At 35.4% G+C, this 12,880-nt stretch overlaps 1 protein-coding gene across 2 annotated transcripts in view; it reads right to left on the bottom strand.

The window, feature by feature from the left end:
- ABHD12B (abhydrolase domain containing 12B) overlaps positions 1-12,594 on the bottom strand; it is a 43,770-nt gene extending 31,176 nt beyond the window's left edge. Inside the window, exons 1-2 of one of the 2 annotated variants that reach the window (XM_031952988.1) lie at positions 12,528-12,594; positions 121-248 (exon numbers count right to left, since the gene is read on the bottom strand). In XM_031952988.1, the coding sequence (XP_031808848.1) occupies positions 121-248; positions 12,528-12,556 (157 nt within the window). In that variant the 5' untranslated portion in view covers positions 12,557-12,594. Of the gene's footprint in view, positions 1-120; positions 249-7,780; positions 8,926-12,527 lie in introns of those variants that run through there. The other variant, XM_003759111.4, reaches the window with a different exon arrangement.
- Between the last annotated feature and the right edge of the window lie 286 nt (positions 12,595-12,880).

Raw genomic sequence — 12,880 nt, 5'->3', positions numbered from 1 at the left:
GAAATAACTATTCACAATCTGTCACTTCACAAATGCTCTATTATATATCCAGAAAAATATACATAATTACTGTTTTTGCTATTATTATCACAGTCAAACCCATAAAATGTTAATACTTACAAAAATTAAAGAAAATAATCTTTTCTATAATGGCTGGGAAAAAGCATTCTTTTAAGGATTTGCTAACAAAGCTTTCATAGAGAGAGACTACCTTTCTTCTGAGTCTTGGTCCAGAGTATGAAAAGGATCTACAAAAAATACAAAGCATACAAAGTTTACAAAATCTCATGCCTACATTCAGTTTGTCACATTTAAATTATAGGGACTAATGATGAAAGTCACAGCTGGCATTATAATTACGAAAACATTATCCTTTGATATTCACCAAATCTAGGAGCTGGGAGCTGAGGGGGGAAATGTGGAGAATGTTAAAAGGAAAGAATCTTAATTAGATGCTAATAAGGAGGGAGTATTTTAACATAATGGGTACAGAGATATTAAAGGAAGAGAGGGGGAAAGGGAAAAAGAAAAATAGATTCTGCTTTCCCAGAGTAGTCCTTTCAGACATTAACTACATCATGACAGGGTGTCAAAGGAGATAAGAATAAAAGGAAGGGCAGATTTGGGATAACTACTGGATTTGCTCAAAAGTTATCAATTTTTCCCTATCTTACCTACCTATATTGTAGGTTTTGCCTTTAGTATGTTATCTCTTTTGTTAATTTACAAAAGGTTGATTATGGTGAAAGAAATCAAAATGTGAAAGTAAAAGGATTTATTTCCAGAATATAGAATCACGGAATCATGGAATTATTGCTGAATAGACCATAATTTTTTAGTTTTATTTTAAAGATCATTTTAATTTTTAAAAGAACCAAGAAGAAAATATTCTATACAACAGTATTATTAAAAAAAAAAAAAACTGTGTGGATAAGTTATCACTTCCTCTTGGAGTTTGGGAAAGAAGAGAAGAAACTCTGACATAATCTGACATGTATTTTAGAAATTTTTTGTATTTTGTATTTCAAGAGGTAGGTAACTGGTGCAGTAGATAAGAGTACTGGCCCTGAAATCAGGAGGACCTGAGGTCAAATATGGTTTTGACAGTTGACACTAGCTGTGTAACCAAGGGCAAATCATTTAACCCAAATTATCTCACCTTCCCCTCCCCCCAAAAAAATATATTTCAAAGTATTCATAAGAAAAATAAGTAGGATAAATAGGATAAAATAAATAAAAAGGAAAAAGAGGGACAGAAGAAACAAAAAGGAAGGAAAGAGAAAAATGGCAGAAAGAAAAGAAAGGGGAAGGAAAGAAGAAAGAAAAAAGGAAAGAATGAAAATAGGGAGGAGTCAGGAGTCAGAAGCACTCCAGAAAAAAATTCTGAAGACAAATAAAATAATTACATTGCAGAGGGGAAAGGACAACTATTTGAAAATGTGTGTACAAAAGGGAGCCCAACAATTAACAATTTTTTTAAAACACACATCTTATTCAATCAAGTTCATGGAGGAATTATTTTCAAAATCTTTCTACTACTCCAACATCCCTAGATCATTGTTTGGTGGATGGAGACAAGATGGTGGAACAGAGTAAGCACTAAGTCAAGATCTCCCAACATTGCCCTCCAAATTTTTTTTGAAATAATGCCTCAAACTGAATTCTGGAGAGGCAAACTCAACAAAAAGTCAGGGTCAGACATTCTTCAAGCACAAGATAACTTACAGGTCTGAAGGAAAAAAATCTGTAAAATAGGAGCAGGGACACAGAAATGCCAAAAAGCTTAAGGCTGAATTAAAATAATGCCTCTCCCCCAGACTCCCATGCTAGGAACAAAGTCTAGCAATCAAGAAATAGGCAGGGAAATGAGTAAATAAAATTAAAAATCCTTACCATCTAAAGATACTAAAGTGATTGAAAAGATCAAGACACAAAATCAGAAAAAGACAATGTTAATTAAAATAAACACAAGCAAACCATCAAGGAAAAAAACTGTGATAGACACATGCCAAACAAGAATTCCTGGAAGAATCAAAAAGCATTTAAAATCAAATAAGAGGGACTATAGTAAATAGAGCCCTGATTCAGGAAGACGTGAGTTTAAATTTGGTCTCAGATACTTATAAGCTGTGTAAACCTGGGAAAGTCATTTAACCCAGAATGCTTCTTTTTAAAAAATCAAATAAGAGTGGTAGAGGAAAAATTTGGTAAATGAGAGTGAGAAAAGAAATTACGAAGAGACAATTAACAGTTTGGTAAATGAGGCACAAAAACAGAGGAAAATAATACCTTAAAAACATAACTGGCCAAATGGGAAAAGAGATACAAAAGCTTACTAAAGAAAATAATTCCTTAAAAATTAGAATTGGGCAAGTGGAAGCTAATGACACATCAAGAAAAAGAATAAAGTCAATTAATAAAATAAAGAAGAAAATATTAAAATCTCATTGAAAAAACAATTGACCTAGAAAATAAATCAAAAAGAGATGATTTTCAAATTGCTGGACTACCTAAATGCCATGCTGAAAGGAAGAGTCAATAAATGATCAAAGAAAATTGCCCCATTATTGTCAGAACCAGAAGGTAAAATAGAAATTGCATATCCTAAGAACCCTCCTGTGCAAAAATGTTTTGTAGCAGCATTTTTTGTAGTGGCAAGGAATTGGAAACTGAGTTGCAGAATGGCTGAATAAATTATGGTATATGTATGTTATGGAATATAATTATTCTACAAGAAACGATCAGCAGGATAATTTCAGAAAGGCCTGGACAGACTTGAATGAACTGGTATTAAGTGAACTAAGCAGAAGCAAGAGAACATTGTACATGGTAACAACAAGAGAATGTGATGACCAATCCTGATGGACAACATGGTTCTTTTCAATAATAAGTTGATTCAGGCCAATTCCAATAGACTTGTGAAGGAGAGAGCCATCTGCATCCACAAAGAGGACTCTGGGGACTGAATGTAGATCACAATATACTATTTTCACTTTTTTATTGTTTGCATGCTTTTTATTTTTTGTCATTTTTTTCTTTTTGATCTGATTGTTCTTGTGTGGAAATATATATAGAAGAATTGCTAATGTTTAACCTATATTGGATCACTTGCTCTCTAGGAGAGGGATAAAGGGAAAGGAGGGGAAAAAAATGAAACACAAGGTTTTGCAAGTGTGAATGTTGAAAATTATCTTTGCATATATTTTGAAATATTAAAAAAAAGAAATTGCATATCCTTTGACACAGCAATTCCACAATTAAGTTAATATCCTAATGAGATCAAAGAAAGGGGGGAAACACATATTTGTACAAAAATATTTTTAGCATTTCTTTTTATGGTGGCAAAAAGTTGAAAATTGAAAGGAGGTCAATCAATTGAGTGATAGCTAACCATATTATGGTACATTATTGTGATGAAATACTATTGTGCTATAAGAAATGATGAATAGTATGGTTTTGGAAAAACCTGGGAAGATTTATATGAAGTGATGCAGTGAATAGGAGAATATTGTACACAGTGACAGCAATACTGTAAGGATGATCAACTGTGAAGTGAGCAGAAATAGGAGAATACTGTACACAGTAACAGCAATATTGTAAGGATGATCAACTGTGTAAGAGATTTAGCAATTTTGATCAAAGCAATGAGTCAATTCCAAAAAATCCCTGATGAAAAAACACTTCTCACTTCTAGTGAGGAAACTGATGAACTCTAGATTAAGACTGAAATATACATTTTTCACTTTCTTTAAGTGAGTGAGATTCTCCCAGTAACCAAACTTCCCAGGCTCCTCTTTCCAGCTCTGATTACATTTTCACTCATTTATGAATAACTGCTAAAGGCAGAAGGGATGAATTATTCTTTACTCCCCATTGCCACTTCCAGGCTTTCCTTTTTACCACTGTCACTCAGTAATTACTCCTCCTTTAAGGCTCACTCAATCCATATATTTTCCATTCAATTAAGATTCCAGTGGTGAGTGGAATTCCAGTCTACCAACTTCAACTCTTCTTTTGCTAATGAATTTAGTGTCTGGCTCACAGTACTTCCTCCTCTACTTCTGCCTTTATAAGAGAGGACTTAAATATACATATTGATATTCCCTCAAACACACTAACCTTCCAAATTGTCCACTTATTCTTTTGCCAATTTTGCAGACTTATAATAATCATTCATTGCCTTCTTTTCTATTCATGTACTTCTGAAAGAAGGTGGGAAAAAAATCATGACCTCTGCTTGTAGAGGGCTGGAACTCTGGAGAAGTATACTTGAAATAAGATGTTAACTCAGAGAAATTGATGAGATGATGGTTCTCTAGTTCACACATATTCAGTATGCTGCAATGGTGTAATTGTACTAAAGTATATAAGGGGGCTGAGAAAGACTGGAAATGAGACTTTCCATCTTGGACCAGCCTCGTGGTGGCTATCCTGCCTCCTTCACTCCTCCAAATGAAGACCAAGGACTAAGACCAAGGACACGAGCTGATCCCGAGGTCCTTCAGAAAGCTAGCCCGAACATTGCATCTGCTGACAGACTACTACAAATTTTTATATGCTCTCAAATGTGCCCTCACTTTAGTGAGTCAATTGAGATCTTCTAAATTGACTATTATTCTCACCACAACTTTTCCAAATCTTTTTATTCTTCCTTAAAAACTCTCATAGATCCCCTTTTCCATCATCAGCTAACAAATTTGTTTCATATTTTTACAGAAAACACTTCAACCACTTATTAAAAACTTTTTTTTTTACCTTCCTCCTCACCTCACATCACTCAAATGCCTTTGACCACCATCTCTTTCACTGTTGTAGAAGACTAGAACTATGCACTGAGGTCAGGACTATAATCCTCTATACACCAATCATTGAGCCAGTACGGACAGTGGAAAGGATCATTTTCCAAGCATATGTACATAGAGTATTGTCCAATCGGTAGTTAGCCTCAAGTGCTCAGCAATCCCGACCTCAGTACTTAGTTCCAGCCCTCTACATCCTGTCCATACCATTCCATCTCCTCTTGTCCCAACAGTTTGCCCTCTCCATAATCCCTACTCTCTCAAAAATCTTCAGTCTTTCTTTGCCTGCTAGCTACATGCTTACCTACTGCCTACCACCAGCATCTTTAAAAAATGCTCACGTTTCCCCATCCTTCCCTTGATCCATCCATAACTGGTATCCATATTTTATCTCCTGATTTCTGGTTATACTTTTTAAAATATATATATATTTTATTTTCAAAGTACATGCAAAGATAGTTTTCAACATTCACTATTGCAAAATTTTGTGTTCCAAATTTTTCTTCTTCCCTCCCTATTTTCCCCTTCCTCTAGACAGCAAATAATCCAATTTAGATTAAACATGCACAATTCTTCTATACATAATTACATATTTATCATCCTGCACAAGAAAAATAAGATTAAAAAGAAAAAAGTAGAAAGAAAAAAAAGCAAGCAAACAACAAAAAAAAGGTGAAAATATTATGATGTGATCCATATTCAATCTCCATAGTCCTCTTTCTGAATACAGATGGCTCTCTTCATCACAAGAACTTTGGAAATTGTTGGAATCTTTACAAACTGTTAAGCCATTGGAGTTGATATAGACAATAATTATCTAATTTGGCATGGTTCAATATGATTAATTTGATCTTAGAAGGAGATATTTTGGGCCAGAACTTGAAACAAGGTACTAAGTACAACTGATAGAAACTATGCTTGTGTTCACACCTTTAGAGAACTCATAAGTATCTAAGTACTCAATGGCGTTCACATGTTTGGGAGATTTCAGGGATTAGTATGAGATATCCGAATTCACACCTCCCTTGAAGTTCTTAGGGCCAGAGAGCACTCTGGGAGATAACCCAGAATCCCTCTTTCTCCAGAAGGAGGAGTTAACCTTTGGGAGATCATATATATACAGGAAGCTCTTAGAGCTGGAAAGAGTTACTTGGGAACATTCCCAGGGGTCAGAGAGGAGCACTCTGGGAGGAAGCCTAGAAGCCCTCTCTTGAGGCAAGAGAGATTCTTTGCATCTTCCATCTTGGTGCTGGCTGGAGTCTGAAGGACAAACCTTTGGATTTGGAGACATTTGGAGGGAGCTCTTGGAACCAAGCAGAGAGATAGGCCTCTGAACTGACCGGGCTATATTGAAGGACGCAATAAAAGATCTGAACTTTTATCACCTGGCTGTGTTTTGGAAAAAGAACAACAGGAAATGACCTGAATCACCTTATTGTTGAAAAGGACCATGTCCATCAGGATTGATCATCACATAATCTTGCTGCTGTGTACAATGCTCTCTTGGTTCTACTTACTTCACTTAGCATCAGTTCATGTAAATCTTTTCAGGCCTTTCTGAAATCACACTGGTGATCATTTCTTATAGAACAATAATATTCCATTACATTTATATACCATAACTTATTCAAGCCATTTCCTAACTGATGGGCATTCACTCACTTTCCAGTTCCTTCTGGCTAAACTCTTAAAAAAAAAAAAATCTATAATTGGTACCTCAATCCTCATTCTTAGCTTAATTCTACAATCTGCCTTTGGATTTTATCATTCAATGTAAATTATTCTCTCTAAAGTTACTAATTATCTCTTAATTGTCAAATTGAGTGGTCTTTCCTCAGTCATCATTTTTCTTTACACCTGCATTCTTTGATACTGTCAATAACTTTTAATATTCCTTTCTCATATTTTTGGCTGTTGTCTTCCCAATTAGACTGTGTATTTAGCACAGTGCACCTGGTACATGGTAAGTGTTTAATAAATACATATTTCCTTGACTCAAAACAAAAAAAAAAATTTCAATCGGTTTAGCATAATTATAGCTGCAACAATAAGATAGAACACTTCCTTCAAGATAAAGCTTTTAATAAAACATATCAGCAAACTAAACAATCTAAATGTCTGACTCACCCTCTACTTATCCTTAGCCTTCTCATACATTGGGTGTGTTCAACACAAACTATTAGCTTTGCTTTTCAGGGTGAAGCTATAATTGTTTCCATCTGTTCCTCTCAGTGACAAACTTCATCAAAGGGGAGAAAAAGGGGAAGGAGGGGAAGAAAGGAGAGAATGGGAATCCTGTCTGGGAATGTTGCAGAAGAAAGAATACGGAGCAGTTAGTAAAAGTTGACTTAAATGGAACTCAGGATGTCATAGGAGAAATAGCAAGAAAGCCAATTTTGCCTAACTAGAAAGAACATAAAATAAGCATGGAAATATAGTTAGGGGATAGGTTGTGAAGAGTTTAACAATGTGTTTAATGCCAAACAGATAGGCAGTAGAATCCAAAGGGGACAAAGTCACTAAAATTTATTGAGCAGTGAGTTATTCAACTTTGAAGCAACCTTGTCCCAGACACATTTCTGAGATTAAGGCTAATAGTAGTATGAACAAAACTTGAAGGACTCTTTTCCTTCCCAATCCAATAATTTGCCAATGAGGAATTACTCCCTAATTGTTCTTACCTTGTTTTTGTCTTTACCTTGCCTTTACTGCTGGGCATCAAGTCAAAATATTATAGGTTCCACTTTTCGGTTTATTAGATTCTCCTCTTCAAGGAAGATCAGCTCTGACATGCTAGAGACTGGCTCTTGAACAGACTCCAATCAGTAGCCCCTCCCCAAAACCCCAGGTACTTCACTAGTACAGGCGGAAATTATAAAGTGCAAACAAGTTAGAAGGCGAAGTCTTCCAGGGAGGTCCTGAGGCCTGCCCAGGAACCAGAAATGGTGGCTGAACCGGGAGGAGGAAGCAAGTATACTCACCTTAGCGCCTTAAACACCATGCTAAACCAGGATCTGACATAGCCAGGCCGGTCGTGGGACTGGTCTCGGTACCCAAGACTAAGGGCTGGGACTTCGGTTGTCACTTCAACGACCAGGGTTTTTTCTCCCATAGTCTTGGTTTTTATTTTAGCACCCGCTCTGCCTCCCTGCAGTGGTTCATTTCTAAACCACAAACTCCGCCTAGTCTGCCTCATCTCTTCCTGTTTATTCCTACACGCCTTCCTCCTACAAGCCTCAAAAGCTCTGCTCCCCCTTCCTCCTTTTTTCTTGGGCTAGGATGCAGCCTCGTCTTCTTCAGTAAGGTAAATTTGATAAGTAGTTCCTAGGGCTCCGGACTTTAGAGTTGTTAACTCTAACCCGTTCAAACCAAGTGTGACGATAACATTATAAGCACGATCTTGGTTTAGAATTTAAGTTTTTCCCTGCTTTGTTTTTTTTAATTTAACCTTCTTCAGCCCACCAACTAAAATTTTAAAAATTACATTTTGGAAACAAGATGGGCAATTGTGCTTTGTTCTTAGTAGTTATTATTTATTTTTTCCACTTATCCCCCAGTGAAATTCTTTTGCCAAACCTGCTTTGTGTAGGTCATGAAATTCAGATCCAGTGAGAATGTAGCAGACTTTTAATGAAAAAGGTAATGTTTTGTGTTCAGTTTGAAGTAAATTTCCTTTCCCAGAACTGGTCTAGATTATGGCTCATGACTGAGTGAAGGCAGGTTTCTAATATATCTGAAGATGCTGTTTATTGGACAGTATTAAGAAGGATTATCAACTAGAATTGATTTTTCACAAGATTAGATTCTTGAAATAGAGAATCACATAGTGATTAAAACATTATGCAATTGCAAATTCACATGTGAAGCTGACTTATCTGGTCTAGTCTGTTTAGAATATTATTCTATATTCAATTCAATTACACAAGAATTTATGAAATGACTATTATGTATGAGGCATTGTTCTAGGTACTGGGTGGGGATACAAAAACAAAATGAAAAACTGTTCCTTCCCTCAAGAAACTTATATTCTACTGGGAGTATACTTTTACCCAGATTGAGTAAATAAAAATACTGTTTGTGGAAGTAGATAGTACTGACAACTAGGTGGGTCTGCAAAGGCTTTTCACAAAATGTGTTATTTGATATAAACTTAGAATAAGGATCATAGGCAGACGTGCATTCCAAGGTTGAAAGATAACCTGGGGAAAGGATCATAGGATCACAGAGTTAGAATTGGATGACCTTAAAAAACATCTAGTCAAACCCATCATTCTTCCTGTACTCATTCAAATCTATCTTACCCCTCTATTTGTAATCTTCTGTATTCAACTTAACACACTGCCCTTTATATTAGATCTGTATACTCCCCTGAAAAATTTTGTATGCACTTTTATTTAATTTGCTATGTATATGTTGCTTCTTTTCAATAGACTATAAGCTCCATGGAGGAATGGAATATTTGATTGTTAGCTTTATATGCCTTATTTATACCTAACAAAACGCTTGTAGAATTTTAACTGAATCTGGAAACTAAAGCAGAAGTGTTAACTGGATTTCCCAAGATCATACAAGTAATAAAACAGAAGAGTCAAAATTCAAACTTGATATTTTGACATCAAATCAAATTTGCCCTGTAAATCGTATCCATATATGAGATTGGATTAATGAATGTAGGTCTGTTTGAATGATATATGGAACCTATAAATTGGAATTATATGCAATAGTTCTGTGAAGTTATGATAAAACTAGATTTTGAGAGACAACATGGTATAATGGAAAGCAGGCAGGAGCTGGTCACAGAAAGATCCTGGATGACCTTTAGAATCTTGGTTTCCATATCTGCAAAAAGGGAACAATAATTGTACCTCCACTTTACAGGGTTACTGAGATATATAAAGGACTTCCAAAACACTATGAGTTGTCATCATTTACATAAAGAGTTGTGTAGTTTGTATTTTATCTTATAAGCATTAGCGAGTCACTGATGCTAATGAGCAGGAGAAAGACATGCTCAGAGATCCATATTTCAGGAATATTACTTTGCTACTTTTGAGGGAATGGGTTAAAAAATTGAGATTCAAAACAAGAAAAGCAATTATGATTCTGTTATATACATCAAACAAGAGGTACCATTCTGAACTAAGATAGTAATGTAAGTAAGTAGAGAAGAAAGATTCAAAATGTGAAATTAATTAATCACCCAACTCCATTTTATATCAGTATTAATCCTTGCTTTGTGAGTTAGGCTGCTGGACTATAAGATTATGTGATTTAAGAGAAGTTCTTATTGAAAGCAAATGGAAAGAAGGGGAGTGGGTGTGAGAGACAATTCCCCAGTTAAGAGTTTCCCTATTTTTGTGTCAGAAGTTAGTCCCACTTTAGAAATTCATTGTTTCTGTCTGATGTTAATAATTTGCTGACGTCTATTAATCAATACCTATACTTCAGCCAGTCAACATGAAGGCTTATTTATTCCTCAGCTACTATACAATTTTTCCAATTCCTCTTCTCAGTTGATCCTAGCCAGCCTCTTTGGATGACCCAGAATTCCATGATGCCACTGTCAGAATTTTTGTAATGCTGTAACCAGATAAAGGGAATGTTTACAGTTTACATGTTTATGTTTACAATGACAGATTCCCAACACACCCAGAAGCTCAGTATTACAAATTGAGCTCTTCTCTATTCCTGTAAATCCTCTAAATATGCATCAATATCCCAAATATGTTGTTTGTTCTTCATTCTTGAAGACCACCATAACAGCAGGGAAAGTGATACCATGACTTTACATGTTTTATCTTATTTGATCCTCATAGCAGCTCTAGAAGGTATTGGCACCATTATTATCCCCATTTAATATTTATTTTATAGATCCCCATTTTGGCTATTAAGTGTGTGTGGCTGGATTTGCAGTGAGGTCTTTCTGACTCCAGGCTGAGCAGTCTATCCACCACACCACCTAGCTGCTCCAGAAATGTCTGAGGCTTTCAGGGTCTTGTGATCTGTCATTTCATGTTATAAAACCACGATGTACTAAGGTTTCCATGTCCTTATCATGGATTAGATCCACTTAAGTGAAATCAAGGGCCTTCAGACTTGCTTTGTTGACCTGACAGGCTTCCATATGCAAGGAAGGGGAACACATCAACCAAAGCTACATGATTCAGTATCCTTGTTTAATTACTATCCTTTCTATGTGATAGGTAAATAAACTTTTTTTGTTAACTGCTAAACATCTATGAGTGAGTGTTTCATTTTGAAACAACACCAAACCTCAACTTGACTTGATCAAGGCCAGAATGCTATTAATTAAGGTTTGGTGTGGTAACTGAGACAAGATAGAATTGTAGTTGAAAAGGTAGAAAGGCAATGCAAATCAATAATGTGGAGAGATTGGAGGACAACATATTACACTAAGGTATTCTAAGTCAGGATTTCTGAAGGGATGTGGAGAATCTGCTCAGTGAAACAGCTAATATGTGGAATCAGAAAGACTTGAATTCAAATATAGCCTCAGATACTTACTAGTTATGGAAAGTCACTGAGATCAAAATTGCACCAATCCCAGAATGGGCATAAGGATAAAATGAAATATTTGTAAAGCTCTTTGTGAACCTGAAAGCAATAGAAATTTGCTAGGTATAAATTGAACAATCTACCATTGATGAAAATCAATTTGTCCAAGGCAGGTGCTGGAGAAGGAATTTGGAGTGTCAGCATAATAGGATTTCTAAAAGTAAATTGACCAGCCCACTCAGAAATAAAAAATAGAACTCTTGGCTTTTAAGGACTTTGCAACATAAAATTGCTAGTAACTAACAGATCTTCAATGTTCTGAAACACAATCTCCAACCCAAAGGTTTTCTTGCATCACATCAAAGACTGAGTGCAGAGAAAATGTTAGAACTGATTATAAGAATGCCTCAGATTTATTTCATTACTTCCCCTTGGAATATAATTTCTTCCACAAAGAGCAAGGAAGGACCACTGCACTGAGGAACTGGGAAAATTGCAAGAGAAGTTCACCTAGAAGACTAAAGATGCATTAGAAAAATAGTTTCTGATGGCTCTGAAGCCAACAAGAAACCTCTTTCTACAGCAGAATTCCAAAGCCTCAAGAAATGTTTTATGAAATAAGAATATATAGGAAATAAGAAATAGGAAATAAAAAATATGAACCATTTATATTCTCCACACAGAAATCATTTTTTGGTCACTGTTCATTTGACTAAAATAGGAAGTTACACAGGAATAATAATCATGAATTTCCACTATAGTCAACTCCTCATAAGGAAACTGGAGAAACAAAGGAGGGGTGAAGTTCTTAAAAAAAGATATTTCATAGATTATATCTATGTTAATTCTTCCCACTACCTGCAAGACTCCATGACCAACCTATCTGGGGAATAATTAGACCCTGTATTCCAAACTGTATCATGGTTGGATTTAGGCTGCCAAGATAGGCTGATCAGCTAGTGAAATTTAAGATGGAGTTTGAGAGAACTTGGACAAATACTAATCTCAGTACCAATGAATGCTGTAGGGATGAGGCAAATGCATTATGATATGGAAGACACATGGTCATTTGTGAGGCTCAATTTTGTAACTCCTCATCACTTCAAAGACTAGTGATTAAACAAGAAACATCCTGGGCCATTATTAGTCACTGAACTCCCCTAACTCTGATAGAGACAGTGAGGGTGCCTCACTTAAATCCAATTTACTCACAAGTCAAGATAGCACTCTTGTAATGTCATTGGTCCTCTGAAAATGAAGAATGACAAATATGGTGCTGATACCTAAAGTAAGAAGAACCAAAATAGAGAAAGAAAATTATACATATCTCCCTAAAAATATTGATACTTTTTAAATAAACTACTTATTAAATAAACTAAAAATTGATAATTTTTAAATAAACTATTAGCAAAGATTACAACAACTTAATAGCAAAATAATACGCTATGAGGCAGGGCTGATTCAATATAAGGAAAACTATTAGCATAATTGACCATATCAGTAACAAAATTAACAGAAATCATATGATAATCTCAATAGATGAAAATGAAGGATAAATGACAATT

This window comes from Sarcophilus harrisii, chromosome 2 (genome assembly GCF_902635505.1).
Source record: "Sarcophilus harrisii chromosome 2, mSarHar1.11, whole genome shotgun sequence".
Taxonomy (NCBI): domain Eukaryota; kingdom Metazoa; phylum Chordata; class Mammalia; order Dasyuromorphia; family Dasyuridae; genus Sarcophilus; species Sarcophilus harrisii.
Note: the sequence above shows the minus strand (reverse complement) of the source record. Positions and strands in the feature narration are given on the sequence as shown.